General features: G+C 34.6%; 4 protein-coding genes across 4 annotated transcripts; all 4 read right to left on the reverse strand.

The window, feature by feature from the left end:
• Positions 1-1,334: 1,334 nt before the first annotated feature.
• Positions 1,335-2,025, reverse strand: LOC110775845 (uncharacterized). Its single transcript, XM_021980439.2, has one exon. The coding sequence runs from the start codon at positions 2,023-2,025 to the stop codon at positions 1,438-1,440; it is 588 nt and encodes a 195-aa protein (XP_021836131.2). The 3' UTR covers positions 1,335-1,437.
• Positions 2,026-6,282: 4,257 nt separating this feature from the next.
• Positions 6,283-14,437, reverse strand: LOC130459756 (uncharacterized). The gene is made up of 12 exons (XM_056827292.1): positions 14,217-14,437; positions 11,708-12,003; positions 11,394-11,609; positions 11,039-11,308; positions 10,534-10,926; positions 10,168-10,428; positions 9,750-10,075; positions 9,491-9,670; positions 9,294-9,398; positions 6,878-6,947; positions 6,668-6,766; positions 6,283-6,566 (listed from the first exon to the last, which is right to left on the reverse strand). The coding sequence occupies exons 2-12, from the start codon at positions 11,990-11,992 to the stop codon at positions 6,468-6,470; spliced, it is 2,304 nt and encodes a 767-aa protein (XP_056683270.1). The 5' UTR covers positions 11,993-12,003; positions 14,217-14,437; the 3' UTR covers positions 6,283-6,467.
• Positions 14,438-15,729: 1,292 nt separating this feature from the next.
• Positions 15,730-16,194, reverse strand: LOC110775848 (uncharacterized). The gene has a single exon (XM_021980443.1). It carries the CDS (start codon positions 16,192-16,194, stop codon positions 15,730-15,732), a length of 465 nt encoding a protein of 154 aa, XP_021836135.1.
• Positions 16,195-23,430: 7,236 nt separating this feature from the next.
• LOC130472258 (uncharacterized) lies at positions 23,431-24,018 on the reverse strand. The gene has a single exon (XM_056842785.1). It carries the CDS (start codon positions 24,016-24,018, stop codon positions 23,431-23,433), a length of 588 nt encoding a protein of 195 aa, XP_056698763.1.

The raw sequence follows: 24,018 nt of genomic DNA on the forward strand, positions 1-24,018 counted from the left end.
CTTATAATTGAGCTTATAAACAAGTAAATAATGAGCTATAAACGAGTGCTCGTGAACATTAACAAGCCGAATTGAACATAATGTTGTTCGAGCTTAGTTCGTGTATTTATCGAGCCTAGAATTTTTGTTCAAGCTCGATCATTACTTAACAAACAAGCTTTGATCGAGCTTATTAGCGAACATATCAGCTTATTTACATCCCAAATTCTCATGCATATCTATTTGTTCCTGCAGAATTGAAGAGTTAAGAGTGAAGAGTGAAGAGTGATCCAAGATTCGAAGCCATTGCTTTGCTTACTCTTGGGTTTTTGAAATTGATTGATGCTAAGGTGGCAAAAAGGCCTCTTTTTTTTTTAGTAAAAAAACTTTTTTTTAGTAAAAAAAAGGAGTTGTCAATTGAATAAAGCTATGAATGGACACAACTATTTGAGTGGTTTGTCTCGTGGATTTGTATTTTAGCAATTGTTTTTGGCTGTTTTCTTCTTTTATATATGTAGTGCCACTTAAATTTAACTCGGTTTATTAAAGTAGGTGTCTTTTTTGTTTTCCCCCTTTTTTTTTTTTTTTTTTTGATTTTGAGGTTGTGCTCTCTCACTTTACGCGAAAAGAATTCTAATAATTTTTGTTAAACAAAAATAAGTTAAGTTTGACAAAAATAAGTTAAATAATTAATTTAATAATGTATTTTTGCTATATACGGAGTACGTCTATGGAGTAATAAAGTATTTGACACCTTAATTATAAATAAGGTAAAAGTGATCTCATTTACGTTAATTATAGCTTGAGCATGGTGAAAATCAAAAGGTATTATTAATTGTTATCTATTCTCAGCTCATAACAACAGTTTTTCAATAAGTTTATATAAGGTCTAATATAAACTTATTTAAAAACTATTGGTAAAATACAAGTTTTAAATTTTTAGGTGGTAAAAAATAATTTGTCCAAAAATATAATACGAAGTAATGTTTTTTCTTGTACTTCGTATATAAATTAATATGTGTTGAATTCATTCATTTTTTAAGTTCAACCATATCTATATGCACGTGATTAAGATCTTGATGAACCCTCTAACAAATTTCGTATTTTCTCGAGACATTTTGATATTTAACACCTTTTAGGTTTCAGATTTTTGTATTTACTGTTTCATTAAAATATAAATTTATATTTACCACTTGTTAACGGATTTCATCCAGCTTTCTGCGCACGTGGACTCTACTTAATTAACTTCCTTCAAATTGTACCAACGAGTACAGTAGTACACAAAGCTAATTTAGCTAGCTAGCCACATATAAATCTTATGCTCTAAGGAAAAATATTGCGCATGTACAAATTAATTATTTCAAAAAGATCACATACTTTTCATATATACGGGTAGATTCCAATACAAAGTTGATACAAAAGACTTAAAAATCCTAGAAAAAAGTATTTAATTTTGCTCTAATTTTGCTGCTTAAGCTGTGTGTAAAATTTCTTGATGAAATCTTCAGCAGCCTGATCCACATGCTTATTGTAATCTTGATCCATATCCCGTACCGGAAACGGCGAATCCGTGACCCTCAGCTGCCGGACCGCCGGGCTCCGCCCAAACCCTAGCCCGGGCAACGCCGGTGAAGCGGCGGCTGAAACACCACCACCTAAGATCATGTCTAACATATTGCTAACATCCTCTAGGTTAACATTCTCATCCCATACATCAAGATCATTATTATTGTTAGGGTGACGGTGATTTTTTCTTTTGTTGGTGAAGTAGTGGCGGTACGACGGAGTGTTGCTGCAGCTAAACTCGTACTCCCCGGCGGCTTCGTTAGGGAGGTTGAAGGGTGGCCCACCAACGCCGTCGCCGCCGCCTTGGGAGGCGGCAAAGAAGTGGTTTCCTAGCGCTTTACCGGCGAGTTTACCGCGCTTCATCATCAAGTTGAGATCCATGAGTAATTTTCTCTTGCATAAACCTTTCTTTATCATGAAGATTGCCACTCTTACTATGTTCCATACTTTCCTTGATATTCCTACTATTTTTTGCTCCATTTTTAATGTTTTTTTATATTTTGATAATGTTTCTATTTATAGGAGGAGAAGAAATTAAAGTTTAATTTTGTGTTTGTAAAGGGGAAGATTTAGAAGACAAGGAATTTTGTTATGAGAAGAAGAAGCAAATAGGGAGAGGTTATATATAGGAGGAAAAGGGTTGATTATTAGCCAATTAGAAAATGTTATGTGTTAAAAATTAAGTACCTTTATTTAGTTGTGAGAGGGTGGGTATAACGTCCTTTTCCCTTAACTTGTACCACTACTAGAAGTACTACCACTTTTTCTACTTTTATAAAATGTTAAATGGAATGATTAATCATTTTGATTTTTGAGGCATGATTAAATGAAGTATAAACGTGAGTAATTTCTTAAGCTAGTTAGCAAGGCCGTAAAGTTTTTTTTTTTTTTTTTTTTTTGAGGCATGATTAAATGAACTATAAACGTGACTAATTTCTTAAGCTAGTTATTAAATGAAGTATAAACGTGACTAATTTCTTAAGCTAGTTAGCAAGGACGTAACACCTTTTTTTTTATTTATTTTTTATTTTTTTATTTTTAAATGAACTATATAAATCTGACTAATTTCTTAAGCTAGTTAGAGCAACTCCAATGGTTACAAAAAGAACCTGTTCACAAAATAAATGAAATGTGAGCATGTAGCCCACCACTGGTACAACAATGACATAAACAATTGTTAAAACCTTGTAGCTATTCTGGGCATGTAGCTCAAAGAAATAGGTACCTCAAATAATTAAATTGTTTACATTAAATATTATAGTGACCTACAAGTTATTGTAGCCCACCAATGTAAAAATTGGTAGCTTAAATCAATTATAGCTAAAAATCTGATGTGACAAATTTAGCCACACCACCTTGTAGCTCACCATTGGAGTTGCTCTTAGTGTGGCTGTAACGCTTTTTTTTTTTTTTTTTGTTAATTCATGTATAAATAGCACACTTTGTATTTTTCTGTATGGAAATATAACTTGTAACTTTTTAATTAAGCTAGTTAGTGATCGGGGTTGTAACACACATTTTTTGGGTAATTCATGTACAAATAGTACACCTTGTATTTTATTGTAAGGAACTTGTAATTTTTTTTTTTTTTTTTTGCAAGGTAAGATGAATAGCCCGATCGGGTTGGAACCCCGCACGGGTCAACCCGTCCGGGTTAGCAGGCTAGATACTTTGAGAGTGGGGGAAGTGATAAGGGGAAGTCTCCCTCAAAGTGCCCCTAATGGGTTTGAACCCCCAATCTTTTTGTTGGAAGGTGAGATCCTTTCCACTAGGCCAAGACACACTTGGTTAATATGGAACTTGTAATACTCCGTATTTTTTATAAACAGATCGTGTGTATTTATATATATGCGTAGTCACTCATAATTAATGGTGCGTATTTATATACATATGATAATTGATTTGTATACGCATAGTCATAAATGATTAATGGCGCGTTAAGATGATCGAGTTAGATATACTAATAGTATAGACTAGAGCTATGTTCGGCAAAATTAGCGGTAGCGGGTAGCGGTTAGCGGTTGAGTAGCGGGTGAATAGTAACGGGTAACGGTTAGCTGTCAAAGTAGCGGGTAACTAATATGAGTGTTCGGTAAAAGTAGCGGTTGATATTATAAAATAAAAATAAAAGCTAGAATATTATTCAAAACTTTATTATAAATTTGTCAAACGCTACCCGCTACCTTAAACGCTACTAATTTTAACGTTTGACAAAAGTTACCCAACCGCTACCTCAACCGCTAACCGCTACCTAAATCGATACTTTATCAAACACTTACAAATATAAGTAGTGGTTAGAAAACTCATCGATACGTGTATGTGCTTAATGCTTAAGCATTTTCACGCACCCACAAAATACCAAGAAAAATGGAGTATATGTGGGGGCATAGAACTTGACAAAGAGGGTTGCGATAAGAATTTATACTAGATTTTTTAATGAATCTTGAATCCTTAAATGATATTTTATAAATAATATTAATTAGATATTTGGTTGCTCTTGCTTTTATTGATTGAACGATATAAGGATAACAAAGCTAAGTTATTAATTATCAACATCAATCATATATAACATATAGTCCAACACACTTAGAGATGGGGCCGATTCAAAAAATATGGAGCATATATAATTGATAGTTTTGATAAATTGGGATTATTCCCCCACCAACTTTGGAGAAAAACAACAACATATATGAAGAGTGTGTTAGGTTACAAAATTTACAATGTTGTGTGTGGTGTCGAGTTGAGAGAAACTAAGCCTTTGCTTTGTTGCAATTCACATTAAAAGCTTACTTTAATTTGTTATAGAATTGACTACACTTATAGTATAAACGTTAAAGTTCATTGGCCGTTTTTTTGTCTTCAATTAGCTTACTCATCTTTTCCTCTCAACAAAAAAAAAAACTTTATTCTCGGCTGGGCTTTGTGTATATAACAGTAATGATGGGTGTGGGTTGGTGTGGGCTTGCCCGGCCCGGTCCGGCAAGAAAAAAGCCCGGACCGGCACGAGCACGAGAAAAGCATGGCCCGACACGAGCACGAATTCGTGGGTTGTGGACAGGGCTTGGGCCTTAATTTTTTGGAAAAAGCACGAAAAGATACGGCACTACTCGACCCAACACGACGAAGCACGACACATTTCGTAAAAGCAGCCTTGGGCACGGCGGACCAGCTCGGCCCCGCACGAAAACCCTTGGGACTTGGGCCGGACAGGCCCTAGCCCTGTTTTAAACTTTCGGCCCGGCACGACACAATACGGACCTAACATGGGCTCGACCCTGGGCTAGGCCCACGACCTGAAGCCCAGTCCGGCCCGACCTACGAGTATCTTTAATAACAGACTAAAAAAAGCTAACTTAATATTTTGTGTATGACTTAATTAATATCACACGTCTTTTAATTATATGACTATATATGGACGAGGATAGACGCTTAATGGTGTTTAATTACCTTATTGATTGTAGTTGTGATCCATGGACGAGGATAGAAGCTTAATGGCGTTTACCCATATTGGTTGTGGTCCATATACAAGCTAGTAAAAGTTAACACATTTTATTCAGTCGTACGTTCAATATAAATATAATGTACCTAGTACGTAGACAACTCATGTAGGTAAAGTTTGTTTGTTTTTTTTTTTTTTTTTTTTATAGAATTAAGTCACGAAGAATGTAAAGTTACCACTACTACAAGAATTTGTATCTTTAACGACAACCTAATTACGACGGGTTAAAAATTTCGTCGTAAAAGCTTTTTACGACGGGGCTAACAACCAAACAAACACGGGAACAACCGTCGTAAATGTCTTTTACGACGGGTTAACAACGGGATTTTCTATTAACGACGGCTCCGACGGGTTGGCGGCAGGAAATCCCGTCGTTAATCAACAATTATTGGCCTTTCGCGACAGGATTTTCAGTCGTTAATGGTACATTTTCTTGTAGTGCGCGTCTCTTTCTTTCGTTCTCTCCAAAATTATTAGTGGTTAAAACAGTGAATTGACAAGCGTGAAATCCCAAATGGTACAATTATAAAAAAAATGGAGGAAGTATTACTTGACAAGAACACACGATGACCTGATTTGAATAAAATCTAAATTTGAAATAAATTGAACATTTAAAATATAAGAAAAAACTAATCATATATCGGTTAAAATATTGACCAGGCCCGATAATTATCGGACCAGATCTTGAAGTCCGAGAGTGAGCCACTAGTGGAAAAAGGGTCATTTGCATCGCACTTTTAAGCATATTTGCGTCGCACATCGTGCGTGGCAAAAGCTCTCGACGCAAATGACCTTATTTGTGCGACGCAAATAACCTTATTTGCGTCGCACAATTAGCAAAAGTGCGTTGCAAATAACTTTTCAACATGGTGCCTGAAAAGTCATTTGCAACGCACATTAGCTAAATGTGCGACGCAAATAAGGTTCATTTGCGTCGCACATTTAGCTAATGTGCGTTGCAAATGACTTTTCAGGCACCATGTTGAAAAGTTATTTGCAACGCACTTTTGCTAATTGTGCGACGCAAATGACTTTTAGGCGCAAAAAAAAAAAGTCATTTGCCACGCACAATAGCTTAATGTGCGACGCAAATGACAATTTTAGCGCCAAAAAATTAAGTCATTTGCCTCGCACATTGAGCTAACGTGCGTTGCAAATGACTTATTTTTTTTAAAAAAAATATTCGTTTTTTAATATTAGTTGGAAATTCCGACATGATCGTCTTTGAAATTAGACGGTTCATTCCCAATACCGGGAATACATTTATAATTAATACCTGTCACAAAAGTTTACAACGTAATTAACGTTCCCAATAAAAGGCAATTAAATTCGTCATAGATCGATCAACCAACATGTTACAACAAACATAAAATTATTACAACAAAGGTACGTAGCTAGCTAGAGATCAAGTTCATATTACAAATTAAGCTAAAAATTCGACATTGTTCATGAAGTAATCTGCCCAAAAATCTTTCACCTCATTAATCTCCTCCGCTGAATAAGGCAATGTTCTTGAAAAATCCTAAAAAAGTGTAAATAATTCAATTTATCAACGATTGATCAATATAATAGTTTTGTGTACTTCAATTTATTATATAAAGTACGTAGTTTATGAGAACATACCTTAGTAAGATCTTGACTATTACCATGATTCATTATTATGTCGTACATAAAACGCATGACGTAGTAGCCACAATCTAGTGATCCCGGTTGTTGAGCACACTAAATGCATTAAAATAAATAACACAAGTAAAATTTCTATCACATTGTATGTTATAATTTTGAAAAACTTATTTCTTAGGTAAATAATAAACTAATTATATATATATATACCTGTGCTGGAATCCATGTTAATTTAGTTCCCTTAGATTGTCCACCTAGTCTCTTGTAACTCCGAAAAGCACTACACATTCGATAAAATATGCAATTATATATACTTTGTTTACACATGTAAATGCAAAGAATATTTTACATGTAAGTGCAATTATATACTTTGTTTACACATGTAAATGCAATTATATACGTAGTAGTCACATTTAAGGCTAATTGGGTCGTACGTTCTAGGTCATTTTTAGGCAAAAATGATGTTTTCGAACCCAACTTTGAACCAAAGAACCTAAGGAATGTTTTCAAACTTATTACACGTCTCATATGCATAGTTATAACTTTCTAAGGCCCTTTACAATCTATTATTTCACATTTAAGGCTAATTGGGTCGTCCTAGGTCATTTTTAGGCAAAAATGATGTTTTCGAACCCAACTTTGAACCAAAGAACCTAAGGAATGTTTTCAAACTTATTACACGTCTCATATGCATAGTTATAACTTTGTAAGGCCCTTTACAATCTATTATTTCACATTTAAGGCTATTTGGGTCGTCCTAGGTCATTTTTAGGCAAAAATGATGTTTTCGAACCCAACTTTGAACCAAAGAACCTAAGGAATGTTTTCAAACTTATTACACGTCTCATATGAATAGTTATAACTTTGTAAGGCCCTTTACAATCTATTATTTCACATTTAAGGCTATTTGGGTCGTCCTAGGTCATTTTTAGGCAAAAATGATGTTTTCGAACCCAACTTTGAACCAAAGAACCTAAGGAATGTTTTCAAACTTATTACACGTCTCATATGCATAGTTATAACTTTGTAAGGCCCTTTACAATCTATTATTTCACATTTAAGGCTATTTGGGTCGTCCTAGGTCATTTTTATGCAAAAATGATGTTTTCGAACCCAACTTTAAACCAAAGAACCTAAGGAATGTTTTCAAACTTATTACACGTCTCATATGCATAGTTATAACTTTGTAAGGCCCTTTACAATCTATTATTTCACATTTAAGGCTATTTGGGTCGTCCTAGGTCATTTTTAGGCAAAAATGATGTTTTCGAACCCAACTTTGAACCAAAGAACCTAAGGAATGTTTTCAAACTTATTACACGTCTCATATGCATAGTTATAACTTTCTAAGGCCCTTTACAATCTATTATTTCACATTTAAGGCTATTTGGGTCGTCCTAAGTCATTTTTAGGCAAAAATGATGTTTTCGAACCCAACTTTGAACCAAAGAACCTAAGGAATGTTTTCAAACTTATTACACGTCTCATATGCATAGTTATAACTTTGTAAGGCCCTTTACAATCTATTATTTCACATTTAAGGCTATTTGGGTCGTCCTAGGTCATTTTTAGGCAAAAATGATGTTTTCGAACCCAACTTTGAACCAAAGAACCTAAGGAATGTTTTCAAACTTATTACACGTCTCATATGAATAGTTATAACTTTGTAAGGCCCTTTACAATCTATTATTTCACATTTAAGGCTATTTGGGTCGTCCTAGGTCATTTTTAGGCAAAAATGATGTTTTCGAACCCAACTTTGAACCAAAGAACCTAAGGAATGTTTTCAAACTTATTACACGTCTCATATGCATAGTTATAACTTTCTAAGGCCCTTTACAATCTATTATTTCACATTTAAGGCTTTTTGGGTCGTCCTAGGTCATTTTTAGGCAAAAGTGATGTTTTCGAACCCAACTTTGAACCAAAGAACCTAAGGAATGTTTTCAAACTTATTACACGTCTCATATGCATAGTTATAACTTTGTAAGGCCCTTTACAATCTATTATTTCACATTTAAGGCTATTTGGGTCGTCCTAGGTCATTTTTAGGCAAAAATGATGTTTTCGAACCCAACTTTGAACCAAAGAACCTAAGGAATGTTTTCAAACTTATTACACGTCTCATATGCATAGTTATAACTTTCTAAGGCCCTTTACAATCTATTATTTCACATTTAAGGCTATTTGGGTCGTCCTAGGTCATTTTTAGGCAAAAATGATGTTTTCGAACCCAACTTTGAACCAAAGAACCTAAGGAATGTTTTCAAACTTATTACACGTCTCATATGCATAGTTATAACTTTCTAAGGCCCTTTACAATCTATTATTTCACATTTAAGGCTATTTGGGTCGTCCTAGGTCATTTTTAGGCAAAAATGATGTTTTCGAACCCAACTTTGAACCAAAGAACCTAAGGAATGTTTTCAAACTTATTACACGTCTCATATGCATAGTTATAACTTTCTAAGTCCCTTTACAATCTATTATTTCACATTTAAGGCTAATTGGGTCGTCCTAGGTCATTTTTAGGCAAAAATGATGTTTTCGAACCCAACTTTGAACTAAAGAACCTAAGGCAAAAATTTTGGCAAAAATGGCATTTTCATATGCATACTTTACTTACTTGTTTAGTGGCTCCTTAATCATCAAATTTCTCTTCTTCTGTTGAGAATCAAATATGTAGACCTCACGTTTAGACAAGCAAAGAACTAAAAGCATCCAGTGACTCCTACATACAAACAATAAACGTATGTAGTTAGAAAAAAAAAAGTTAAATTTATAACAATCAATTAAAAACGAAGTTCAAAGTAATTTTCATACTTTTCGTAGTATGGACATAAGATGAATGTCTTAGAACTAAGTGCACTCATGGACCTCGTCATGTACAATAGAATTCGATCTGCATCGGACTTTAACATGGTGGCCGAGATCATCTCCGGGCACATGAATCCAATACTATTGGGGTGACAATCATCGTGAAAACACAACTCACTCAAAGCCCTATAATATAGAGTGTAAGAACGTTAAGACAATCATAAAAATCAAATTTAGGGGCAAAATATGAATTTAGGTAACTCACGTAGCAAAAACTTGTATTATTGATATATTGAGCCATGCTCCCGAGAGAAGTTGATCGGTGTCTTCAACGGTGACACTAATTTCAAAGTCCTTTTCCATATTGAATGTCCTTTTAGTGCAATGTACCTTAACGTGCTCCCCTTCTTTTAATCCCAACATCATAGTTTTCATCACATTGCACTTACCACTCAAATTTTGCACTTTATAATTTTCAAGGAAATAGGTTTTTGATTTAGTGTTGGACGCTTTTGTTCCACTTCCCCCAACCACTATCTCTTTCCCTTTGTTCCCTTTCCCTTTAGGCTCTTTACTTGTAGGCTTGTTTACCTGAGGTATGATTTTCAAATAACGATATACATATTAGTGAGCATACATGGTATAATAGTTCTACTTCAAATTATCATGCATATGTTAGTTACCTCCTCATTCGTAAGCGACACCAAATGTTTTGGCCACTGAGTGAAGGTACCATGAGCTTGAGCAAGTTTCTTAATATATTGAGAAGGCACGGGGACGGGAGCTTCTTTGTACGCGGGCTCAAAATCATCAACGCTCACTTTCACGTTATCGGACGTGACGTCGTTGTGGTGATCAAGGAGCAACTCTGGACATATGGTACCATAGGCAACAAAGACTTTCTCCGAGCCTATGTTCAGGTATAGATGGCACGGGACAGGTTCCTTATTATTTATTTTGAACAATAACGCAAATACAATGTAACATGTTAGAAAAGTTCAATAGAATTAACTAGAAACAAAGTACTTGAAAAACACAAATTATCATACCGTAATGTCGGCAAATGGATCTAAACCCCCGGAACGACAACTACTATGAACATTTGCGTCTATCCTCATATGGCTTGGTATTTGGACACCAAGTTCTTTAGCAAATGTGATAAATTTCTCCATGACCATGGCATCCATCTTGGAGTTCATCTCTTGTATTGTCTCATCTTTGACCCTTTTGGTCACTCTTGCTTCCATTTCCTCCATCTCCGCATCTCCATACCGTCGAAAGCTACGCCGCTCTCCGGTCCCCCACACAGCTTTGATGCCTACTCCACCACCAAATGTTAGTGGTCTCCCTTCTTTAGTCTTACCAAGTGCACGAGATAAGACATCATCTCGTGCACTTTTGGGAACAAATTCCCCTTCATCTTGTTTCCTTTTCCATTCATCCTACATGAAATCAAATGGTTTTGAGAAAAGTTCAACACTTGGTTTCATATTTAAGAACATATATGAAATTAGAGGAATCACAACATTACGCAAAATTGTTAAATGAACTTACAATATTTTCTTTGACCTTTTGTGTGCCCTCATCCGGCAAGTAAGGATTTCCTTTCTCATCTGGTTTCGATCTTGCAAGAAGCCATAAACATGTCCTACTCGGCAAACTTGAAGAAATTGTAGACGCAGAGGAACCTTCAGATGACGAAGAAACTGAGGGAATGTACCCTTTTCTCTGCCATTCACTTGTCATTTCAGCATATGATTTATGTCCCATATGATGAGGATATATGTTGAAAGATTGACTTTGTCTTGCTTTCTCACTTATTTCCTAATTTTAGGGGGGTAAAAGAAATTATTACAACAAAATAAAACTTAGATTATAACAAGACTTTAAATAAGAATAATTTTTATACCTCAGCTTCTTCGGAGGTACGTATCTTCACAAATTCCTTCCATATATCCTTAGTTATATAACTATACAAATCATATGGCATCTTTTCATCTTTTGGCCTTTTCCTTGTACCCCGAATCCAACCAGTCGTCAATCTTGATTTGAATTCCCTCCAACGCTTATCACAACTCTTTAAGACAACTTCTTTCTTAGTTTCATCTGTGATATGAAATTCTCTCTAAATGAAAGAAAAAGAAAAGGAACAAGAAAGTCTTTTAGCACATGAAAAAGACACGTAGATATGTACAACTGAATTTCCAAAATAAAACCGGTTACCTTGACGTCTTCCCACAAAGTGTCTTTTATTCCTTGTGAAACATCTTCCCAGGTTCTGATCAATATTGAAACCTTTGCGCGACTTATCTCGCCAATGTGATTCTTGTAATCCGTTGCCCATTTCCCTGTGGGTCGGTCCAAGTGATCCCATTCAATTTTTCTTGGAACCCCGGGCATGGATTTTATTCCTTTTGTAGGGCCTCTTGGCTTCTTTTTTTGCTTTTGGGGCACTTGATTTGGTGATTTGTTAGAAGGACCTGAATTTGCGTGTTGATCTTCATCCATGCCTGACGCTACTGCATTGGAAAATCATCAAAATTACATACCTTCAAAAGCAGGATTTTAAAATAAAAATAAAGTTCTGATCAGTTCTGTGCACTGATCTGCACAGCTCAGATCAGAACTGTGCAGATCAGTGCACAGAACTGGTCAGAACTGATCAGTTCTGTGCACTGATCTGCACAGCTCAGATCAGAACTGTGCAGATCAGTGCACAGAACTGATCAGAGCTGACCAGTTCTGTGCACTGATCTGCACAGCTCAGATCAGAACTGTGCAGATCAGTGCACAGAACTGGTCAGAACTGATCAGTTCTGTGCACTGATCTGCACAGCTCAGATCAGAACTGTGCAGATCAGTGCACAGAACTGATCAGAGCTGACCAGTTCTGTGCACTGATCTGCACAGCTCAGATCAGAACTATGCAGATCAGTGCACAGAACTGATCAGTTCTGACCAGTTCTGTGCACTGATCTGCACAGTTCTGATCTGAGCTGTGCAGATCAGTGCATAGAACTGGTCAGTTCTGATCAGTTCTGTACAAATGCTGGGGAATGAATTTGAATATGCAAAATTTTGGTCCACAAACCCACCCAAAAACAGACTGTTCTTTAAAGATTAAGCAACAAAGAAAGCACAACCAAGCTCCTGAAATAACCTTCAGATACTAACAACCAGCAATTAGATGGTACACAGGAACTTAGCAGACACTTAAATCCAAATAAGATGTTTTTTTTCCGGGTTGGGAGGTAGTTTGGGAGTGCAAACATGGATGACATAATATCCAGCTCCATGAGCATAATATAGAGACCAGTTGCATAAGAATTCAAGGAGTATGGAAATTCCCTGAATAAAGAAGTATCAGGTGTAACCATCCATCATCCTTTGAACAACCACCACTATCCTAAAGCCTCGTACTAATCTATTATTCCACATTTAAGGGTAATTGGGTCGTTATAGTACATATTTAGGCAAAAATGACGTTTTCGAACCCAACTTTGAACCAAAGAACCTAAGGAATGTTTTCAAACTTATTACATGTCTCATATGCATAGTTATAACTTTCTAAGCCTCGTAATAATCTATTATTCCACATTTAAGGGTAATTGGGTCGTTATAGTACATATTTAGGCAAAAATGACATTTTCGAACCCAACTTTGAACCAAAGAACCTAAGGAATGTTTTCAAACTTATTACATGTCTCATATGCATAGTTATAACTTTCTAAGCCTCGTACTAATCTATTATTCCACATTTAAGGGTAATTGGGTCGTTATAGTACATATTTAGGCAAAAATGACATTTTCGAACCCAACTTTGAACCAAAGAACCTAAGGAATGTTTTCAAACTTATTACATGTCTCATATGCATAGTTATAACTTTCTAAGCCTCGTAATAATCTATTATTCCACATTTAAGGGTAATTGGGTCGTTATAGTACATATTTAGGCAAAAATGACATTTTCGAACCCAACTTTGAACCAAAGAACCTAAGGAATGTTTTCAAACTTATTACATGTCTCATATGCATAGTTATAACTTTCTAAGCCTCGTACTAATCTATTATTCCACATTTAAGGGTAATTGGGTCGTTATAGTACATATTTAGGCAAAAATGACATTTTCGAACCCAACTTTGAACCAAAGAACCTAAGGAATGTTTTCAAACTTATTACATGTCTCATATGCATAGTTATAACTTTCTAAGCCTCGTACCATACATCCAACTCCGATCCATTTTCAACCACTAGACCAAATTTTGTCAAAGGTTAGAATATAAACTAGGCTATTCATATCATTATAAATCCAAAATTTTGTAGCAAACCCAAAACATGATTTCATATATCACCTAAATTCATTTCATACCCAAAACTTCATTTCATAACTTTTAATTCAACAAAACCTAACAACTAAAATTCAACAAAACCTAAATCCTAAAATGTACCCAATTAAAATTCAACTAAAATTCAACAAAACCTACAACTAAAATTCAACAAAACCTAAATCCTAAAATGTACCCAATTAAAATTCAACTAAAATTCAACAAAACCTACAACTAAAATTCAACAAAACCTAAATCCTAAAATGTACCCAATTAAAATTCAACAAATAATATCAACCATTAAAATTCAATTATAATGCATAATTAAAATTCAATTATAATGTCCACAATTAAAATTAAAATGCACAATTAAAATTCAATAAATATCAAAATTAAAATTCAATACCTAAGAGAGGAGAGACTACAATGAACAAGGGCGGCTGAGTGGGCGGCGGCGTGAAGGAGTGAGTGGGCGGCGGCGTGAAGGAGTGAGTGGGCGGCAGCGTGGACGACTTCCTTGGCCGTGGGCGGCGGCTCTAAAAAGGGAGTACAGCAAGAAGGAGTGAAGCAGTGAAGTGCAGCGCAGTGAAGGGGCAGCGCAGTGAAGAAACGGCGGAAGGCACGGAAGGCGGCAATGAAGCAACGACGGCAGGGTGAAGCCGCCGGTGAGACTCTAGCAGTGTTGGTGTTTGGTTTCGTTTGGGAGTGAAGCAGTGTTGGTTGTTTGTCGAGAAAAACCTAAGTCAGAATGAAGCTTGAAAGCAATTAAGCGTGAGCGCGAATTCGAAAAAAAAAAATCAAAACACATTTGCGTCGCAGCTTTATTGAACTGCGACGCAAATGACTCTAGGATGCCCCCCAGAGTCATTTGCGTCGCAGATTAGTAAATCTGCGACGCACTTGATTGAGTTAATTGCGTCGCAGTTTTACTAATCTGCGACGCAAATGACTCTGGGGGGCATCCTAGAGTCATTTGCGTCGCAGTTTAATAAAGCTGCGACGCAAATGACTAAATTTTATGCTAAAATTTGTCATTTGCGTCACATGTTCAGGAAGTATTACTTGACAAGAACACACGATGACCTGATTTGAATAAAATCTAAATTTGAAATAAATTGAACATTTAAAATATAAGAAAAAACTAATCATATATCGGTTAAAATATTGACCAGGCCCGATAATTATCGGACCAGATCTTGAAGTCCGAGAGTGAGCGCCGCCTGAATTTTGATCGACCAGATAATTATCCGATCCAAACTTAACCCGAACCCGAAATTAGTTGCTACAAAATCAGCTTAAACCCGACTAGATAAGACCTGAACCCAAAATTGAACACGACCTGAACATGACTCGACCCCAACCCGACCTGTACCCTAAATGAAAAAATAAAGCGACATGACATAACCTAAAACAAACCCGGCTGAACACAGGGTGACAAATTAAACCATTACGACCAGACCTAATTATAACCCAACCTGAATAATTATTTTGACAGCTCTAGATTGAGATCGTTGTCGTTACGGGACGATGTTACCAAGTCAACTTGTTAGGGAACTATACGAACCCTAATTTGGTCGATTCTAATTCAAAATGCTAATGGCATATATATATGTACATACAATTTGCAATGAAAATTAATTCATTAATAAAGATCAAGGTAACACAACATCTAAAGAGAAAGTGATTTTGTAATATTTGCAAAGTACGTTGTACGTAGTATTATACAATATATTTTGCACACTTATAAGAAGAAAACCAAAAACCAAAAACCAAAAACCAAAAACCAAAACCAGAAACTAGTTCCAGAAAACGGACGCACATATTAAGCATCACAGTTTTCTGAATTGTATATTTTCACTAATTTTACTGCTACAAAATCTTAAACTAACAACCAATTACGGTTTAAATTAACCATATTACTAACAGTTTTGCTCCTTAAGTTGCGAGTAAAACCTCTTAATAAACTCTTCAGCAGCTTCATCCACACAATGATCAACAAATTCTTCCTCGTCTTTTAACGGAAATGGAGAATCCGTTATCCTCAGTTTACTTGATAAAACAGTCTCTAACACCTTGTTAATAGCCTCTAAATCATGATTAACGGCGTCATTATTAATAATTTTCGGCGACGGCACGTAATAGTAGTAGCTTTGGTGGTGGTTTTTCTTCTTGTTGTTGGTAAAGTAATGGTGGTATAAAGGGGTGTTACTACAGCTGAACTCGTACTCTTGAAAGGCGTCACCACCACCAACAAAACCGCCGCGAGTGGTGGAGACTTTTCCGGTGAACGCCGTCTTTCCTCGCTTCATCATCAAGTTGAGGTCTAAAAGTAATTTCTTCTTGGAGATTCCTTTTCTTAGCATGAAGAAAGCTAGTTTCACCATGTTACGTATCTTTTTTGTGATTATTGGTAGGTTTTGCTCCATTTTAATTTAATTTTTCGAGTTTTTTTCGAGTTAGAAATTTATTTGTTTGGAAATTGGAATGAGAAGAGTTGTGTTTTGTGAGTAAGAGGTTTTTGGTGTGGTAGAAAAAGAAAGGGAAATGGGTGTATTTATAGCTAGGGAAAAGAAAGGGCAATGTTCCTACGTAGTAATTATTTAGACAAAAGCTAGTTAGGTTAATTAAGAAAGTTGAGTTAATGGAGTTTAATTTTAATTTTAAATTTAATACTTTCTCTATTCTTATTTACATGACACAATTGAGTTCTGGATATGCACTATTCACACAACCTCCTTTAACTTTCTTTTGTGATTTATATTTGAGAAAAAAACATATTCGTGTGGGATCTTGTTAGATTCTTCTCGATAAATATTTTTTTAATATCAACTTTTTATATTTTTTTTCTTATCCATAATTAAAGATTTTAATGTTTGAAATCGTGCATTGATAAACATGTCTAAATAATTGTGTCATTTAAAAACAATAGATAAAGTATGTAATTGTAGTGCAAGAAATAAAAGTTGATTGAGAATTGGGAAATAAAAGGTAATTAACTAAACAACACCGGCCGGCCATTGTCTTTAAGGAAAAGAAGTTTGATTATTTTTTATGTCCTTTTCACCTTTATTTAGCTTTATCAATTTATACTAGTTTAAGAGGAAAAAAAAAACATCTATTTTCTACATGATTGGTGTGTTTTAATTAGACTAACATTATTGGACCATGCTACATACGAGCCCTGATTGCTACTCTTTCTCGAGCTCGATCGATCAAGATAATTATTGATAATACTATCTCCGTCTTTTAATACTCGCAACGTTTGCTAGTTTTACGCATGTCAATGCACAACTTTAATCATTTATATCTTAAATTATCTTTATGCAAAAATTATAAAAAATTGATATTTTGAAAATACACATTGAGACGAATCTAACAAGATCCCACATGACTATGTTTTATCTTATATAAAAAACACTATGAATAGTCAAAGTAGATTATATGAATAGTGGCAAAAGTCCAAACGTTGCGAGTATTAAAAGACGGAGTAAGTACAAAGGCGGACCTATATAGACCACGAGGGGTCCAAAGGGACCCCCATTATTTTTGGGAAAAAACTGTAAAATTGATATTGGGTAATTAATTGCACTTGAAATATTTAATTTATGTTTAATTAACTTACATTAGTAACAAGGAAATATACTTGTAGCATAATGGTTGCTTGACTACTATGTCACACATGGGACCTAGGTCCGAATCCTCTTAATGGGAGGCTAAATATGATTTTTAATCCCCTTTTTACTTTTTCTCCTTATCCTTTTACAAGTCGTTTTTCCGTTATCCTTTTTTTTTTCCTATAATGGTCATGATTTTGCTTTTACGAAAAAAAAAGGATTGTTATTTTTTCTTCAAAAAGGTTTTGCAATTAATTCCTTCGTATATAATAGCATAACTGCATAATGCCCCATAAGCGTTAAGAATGATGTTCCTTTTTCTTATTAGTGTTTTTGTGTACTATTTGTTCAGTAACAATTATTGTAATAAAGTAAATCTCTTTCAAATTATGATAAACTCGTTTTTCATTTTAAATTGAAATTGCGCCAAATTATTGTTGTAATTTGAACTAAGTGTTGAGTTTTATTGTTATGAAAAACCAAAATTAAAGATCATAAATCATCCACGTATTTTATTATAACGTTTTTAATATTTCGTCTACTTACCTCTCATTCTCTCAACATTAACCCCCTAAAAAGAGCAAATATGAGAAATTAGAAAGCAAATCAAAAAAAAAAATTTGGAACCCCATTTATAAATTCTTGGATCCGCCCCTGAGTAAGTATAAGGTATATATAGTTTATACAAACTCTTGTAAAAGACTCTAATACTAAACCGTGACTACTATACGCGTGATTCATGCATCCAAGTGTAAATATATTGTGATAAATTGAATCATTGAATGTCCATGATACTCCGTATTTATACTACGTAATATATAGCTAGAATTTTAAAGCTCGAGAACAGGCTCCAATGTTAGTAATTGTTGTTTTGGGAGAAAATCCACGCTCGTTATCGGCTTAGCGTGTTTTCTCTTCGGCAGATGAAACATGAACTTATCTGAACTGAATTTATTTGTAGTTATTAAAACTTATTGAAACTAATTAAATCTAATTGATCTGATAGAATCTAACCAGATCTGACCAGACCTGATTTCAAGGAAGTAAACTTGAGAAAGACAACTAATATGACCTAATTGGAACTATTAACATGATAGAACCTGATTGCAACTTATCTATAATTTATAGGATCCGAACTGTTAAAATAATGCTTTGAATCGGTCAAGCCCTTATTACAACGCCCCATCACGGGAATCTGTTTTGGGCCTATTTTTTGGGCTTTTCCGCATCTGTCTAGCTAGAGAGTACTATATAAACTCTCTAGGTCATAACCTAGTTGTATTCTGTAATCCTCAAGATCAATAAAACGTTCCTCCCCTCTGCATGTGGACGTACGTAGCTAATACTTTGTTAGTGAACCACGTTAAATCTCTGCGTTCTTTATTACGTTATTTAATCTTTGTTTACATCCGTTATAACACGAACTTATTTAGCATGTTAATTGTTGTCACACCTAAGTCTACCATCTTTATTTTTGGCAGCTTACTACGTCCAATTTAATTATCCACAATTTACAAATCGGGAAAACATTTATCCAAGTTTCACCTAAAAACTTTAATGTATATCCTCATTATCTAGTTCATTCCTCGGCAAATTTAAGAAAAGTAAAAGTAAATTTGTCAAAAACTACCTTATAAAATATGATTTTTGCGAAAAACTACCTTATAAAAAAAATGTTGTAATAAACTACCTTATAAAAAATTTATGTTGTAAGATACTACCTTTTCCCGAATTATGAACGTTTGATCGAAATTTCGGGATTGACTTTACCATATATATGTCACATGCCATTTAATTACGTCTTTCCCGTTAGATGTCGCGTAATATGCACCTAGTAAAGTCAACGTCGTAATTTTAAATTAATGCTCATAATATGGCCAAATGTAGTATCTTACAACATAAAAATTTTATAAGGTAGTTTATTACAACATTTTTTTTATAAGGTAGTTTTTCGCAAAAATCATATTTTATAAGGTAGTTTTTGACAAATTTGCCAAAAGTAAATGTTATTCTTTTCGTAAAGAAGTAGAAAACTACTAGTTTAGGAACTCATACCAGCTAAGCTAAGTATAAATGGATATATTAATGTGGATAAGGAACCACCAAATTTAAAGACACCTCAATTATTCATCCATTAATCCATTAATCCATATCCATATATTATATCATTTTGTTATGAATTAGTATGTACATATTGCTCAAGAACTAGTAAATGGTCACAAATTGTCGGACATTAGAGAAGCTATTTATGCACCACGACATTAAAAGTGATTAAAACTTTGCCCTTTAATTCTTTGAGCTTTAATTATTTTGCCTTCCACCAATAAAGCCATTAATAAATATTTTGAATTAGGAAATAAACAATATTAAGGCTGGACCCTGTTGTATTTGATCATAATAGTTCCACTTTTTTTGGGAAAAATAAATTAATACACTACAAGAAATTGTACTATTAACGACAGGGAAATCCCTTCGCGAAAGGCCAATAATCGTTGATTAACGACGGGATTTCATGTCGCGAACCCGTCATAAAAGGGGGCCGTCGTTAATAGAAATCCCGTCGTAAATCCGTCTAAAAAGACATTTGCGACGGTTATTCCCGTCATTGTTTGGTTGTTTGCCCCGTCGCAAAAGCCTTTTGCGACGGGATTTTTGACCCGTCGTAATTAGGTTGTCGTTAAAGATACAAATTCTTGTAGTGATACTATGTATAATTAAGTTAGATAAGATAATGTGTAGAGAAAATGAGGACTACTTAAGTTCAATTTACAATTAATATGGTTTAGATAATAGGGAGGAAAACGGTCCAGGTGAATAGTTTTTTTTTTTTTGGGGGGGTGTACCACCTAGTTCACCTTTAGGGCTAATTCGAATTCGGTTTCAGTCCCCTCTCAATCGTTGTTGCGGAGGATTGAACACACGGTCCTCCCACTATAAGAATTTGTATCTTTAACGACAACCTAATTACTACGGGTTAAAAATCCCGTCGCAAAAGCCTTTTGCGACGGGGCTAATAACCAAACAATGACGGGAATAACCGTCACAAATGTCTTTTACGACGGGTTTAAGACGGATTTACGACAAGATTTTCTATTAACGACGGCCCCCTTTTATGACGGGTTCGCGACAGGAAATCCCGTCGTTAATCAACGGTTATTGACCTTTCGCGACGGAATTTCCCGTCGTTAATAGTACAATTTCTTGTAGTGTCCCTACCAACTTCAACTTCAATTACCACCGAAACAACAGACAAGTAATAGTCCAAGTGAATAGTACGTAACCTTAATTAATAATATTAATTTAAAATGGAAAAGGGGTTGTTGGACTTAAAAAAATGTTAAGCGTAAATGAGTCAAGAAATCCAAGGCTTTGCTTTACTTGCTCTTAGGTTTTTAGGTTGCTTGATGGTAAGGTGGCAAAAAGTTAAGTGACTAATTAATTTAATAATAAAGGTTTAACAATTATTTGAGTGCTTTATATTAGTGGTGTATTAACTTTATAGTTTAGCCATTATTTTTTGGCCGTTTTCTCTATTTTTTTCCATATTGATGGTGCCACTAAACTACGAGTTGATCTAAGTGGAAGCTCTTTTTATTTTTTAAAGTTTTCATAATGGTGTGCTTCTAGAATTTGGCTTGAAACGGTCTTGCAAAGTTTTGTGGTTAGTTTTGCATTATTTTCTGAAAATAACTATCAATATTTAAAATTTAATATTTTAATTTATTAAATATCCAAAAACATATACAGAGTACTCATACGTAGCATAATTTAATTTAACAGTATCGGTACATATACACTATGTATTACTACGTATATGTTTTTACCGATCTTATGGTGAAACGATTTCACACACACAACAATGACCTGGAGGGTTGGAGGGCGTATGTCCTTCAATCCAAGGTTCTTCTTAATTAAAATCAAGAAATAAGATAGGCCGCTTTAAATTACTTAATTAATCAACACTTTCTTTTTATAAGCCTCGAATCATACAACATGGATAGATCAAAACCTTTCGTTAATAAACTATCTAAACATATATAAAAGCAAATATTTTATCCATTGTCCCTTAATATGAGATATGTTTCACATTTACTAGAATACTACTAGTAAGACTAATGCTATTTGAGCTAGATTCCCCCTAGAAAAGAATATATAGTGGAATCTTATTAACGTGCTAATAAGATTCTCATAGATATGTTCCTAAATTAATCTAAAGTTGAGTGAGTGTATCTTAACTATAAACTATCAAACTATGATGCTTTTGTACCCATCCATGAAAATGAACATTCATGGGAATTTTCTTCATCTTTAACTAACTTTTACACTAGCTTGTTTTGGTTTTATTTTCGAAGGTCGTGCCTTGGCGTGTAGGTCAAGACTCAAGAGTGTCTGATTGTTATCCGTTATGTCACAAGTTCGATCCCTGAAAACAACCTCTTTATTAAAAATAAGGTAAGGTTGTATACGTTTATACCTTCTTTATACCTTGCACTAAATAGCGAGAGCCTTATACACTGAGCACGATATTTCTTAGTAACTTTAATACTAGCTTGTTTTGGTTTTATTTTAGAAGGTCGTGCCTTGACGCGATGGTCAAGACTCAAGAGTGTCTGATTGTTATCCGTTATGTCACAGGTTCGATCCCTAGAAACAACCTCTTAATGAAAAATAAGGTAAGACCGTAAGATTGTGTACGTTTATACCTTCTCTATACCTTGCGCTAAATAGCGAGAGCCTTATACACTGAGTACGATATTTTTTAGTAGTTTAATATTTCCGCTGTTCTTTTTTAATTGACACAAATATTTAGGCACTTTTGCCAGTTCACGATTTCAAACGTTAGTATTTATAATTAAGGATAGAAAAAAGTTGTAAAAAGTTGATATTTAAAAAATATTTACCAAGACAAACCTAATAAAATTTCACACGACTATATTTTTTCTTAAATATAAACCACAAAATAAAGTCAAATGAACTTGTGTGAATAGTATCAGAAATTAAATTGTGTCATGTAAATAAGAACGGAGGAAATATATCTTGTGCGGGCCCCTCGTACTACACGGGTAACCATCCTGTTTTGTACAGGATGGTCCAAATTCCAAAAGATGTTATGATATTTTTCATCTTTTTTTTTCTTTCTTATTGGTAACATGAGATTTAGCTTCATACACGTACTAAATTTAGAACTCCTAGTGTGGAGGTGTCAACGGATTTTAATTGGTTCACAACTTTATTTCTTTAGCACGAAGGACTTTAGTGCACTTATAAGTTATAATCGATAAACCCTACCTCCAAACATGTCTCACTCATAAAAGAGAGAGGTTGTGCATAATAGAGTACATTTCGTCTGCCATTCTATTCACTTAATTTTCACTTATTCTTTTTAAACTTATGTTATCTGAACTTATATGAACTTATCAAAACTTATTATAGTTATAAATTGTACAAAGTATTTGAATAGCGTTTATTTTAATTTCCTGAACTTATTTAAACTTATATGGACTTTTTTGAACTTATTTTTCTTGAAATAAGTAGCAATAATGGAACATAACAGAGCTTAAGTCTAAGGTAAAAATTAAACTCGTTTACTTATACTTACTCCAGACCGACCGGAACATGGTCTCAATTTGACCGTACTTTACTAGGAACTTATGCATTAGCGGATCGAATCCTATCACTACCTTTGTTAGATAATTACTATAGTTAGTATATATGTGTCATAAAATAAAATTGGAAAACAAATTAAAGGGGAAAATTTATAATAATGAGTAATACAAAACTATATAAACATACTAACTTGTTTCCCTTTTCTTTGATTTTATTTTTCACTTGATATAATTTACATATATGGTGTATAAGATACTCCATATATATAGTGGAGTACAAAAGGAGCGAAAACCAAAAAAAATAAGTACAAGAAAATTTTATACAAGGATCACTAAAAACATAGCTGGAGGCCTAGAGCCTAGAAGCATGTATAACCAAAAAAAAAACTCTCACAAAACTTTAAACATCCGTTATCTTTTGTTGTTTAAGGTGATTATAAAACCTCTGAATAAACTCCTCCGCAGCCTCATCTACCTTATAATTTCCCACTTCGTTGTCATGCAACGGGTATGGAGAGTCTGTCACCCTCACAATCGGGGTCCGTCCTAACCCAAACCCGTCTAAAACGGGCGAGTAAAAATAAGGTAATGGAGAACCCTCAATATCGTCGATTTGAGAATTTGGAGTCATAATCATTTCAAGCACCTTATTGACCGCGTGTATTTCACACTCCTCCACTTCCTCATAAATAGGAGAACTCGTGTAGTCTTTATTTTTGTGGGCCCTCTCATTGTTGTTAAACTGAAATGCGAAATAGTTTGGGTTGCTTGGGGTGTTTGTACAATTACACTCATAAGCGCCACTAGGGCGATGGTGGTGGGCGAGTTTTCCGGCGTACAATTTTCCGGCAAGCTTCGGGCGTTTCATGGTTAGGTATTTAAGGTCTAGGAGGAGTTTTCTTTTGCTCATGTTTTTCCTAACCATGAAGAAGGCAACTCTCACTACGTGCCACAACTTCTTTGTTACAACTTGTACGTTTTGCTCCAT

The sequence above is a fragment of the Spinacia oleracea genome, chromosome 4 (genome assembly GCF_020520425.1).
Source record: "Spinacia oleracea cultivar Varoflay chromosome 4, BTI_SOV_V1, whole genome shotgun sequence".
Lineage (NCBI taxonomy): Eukaryota > Viridiplantae > Streptophyta > Magnoliopsida > Caryophyllales > Amaranthaceae > Spinacia > Spinacia oleracea.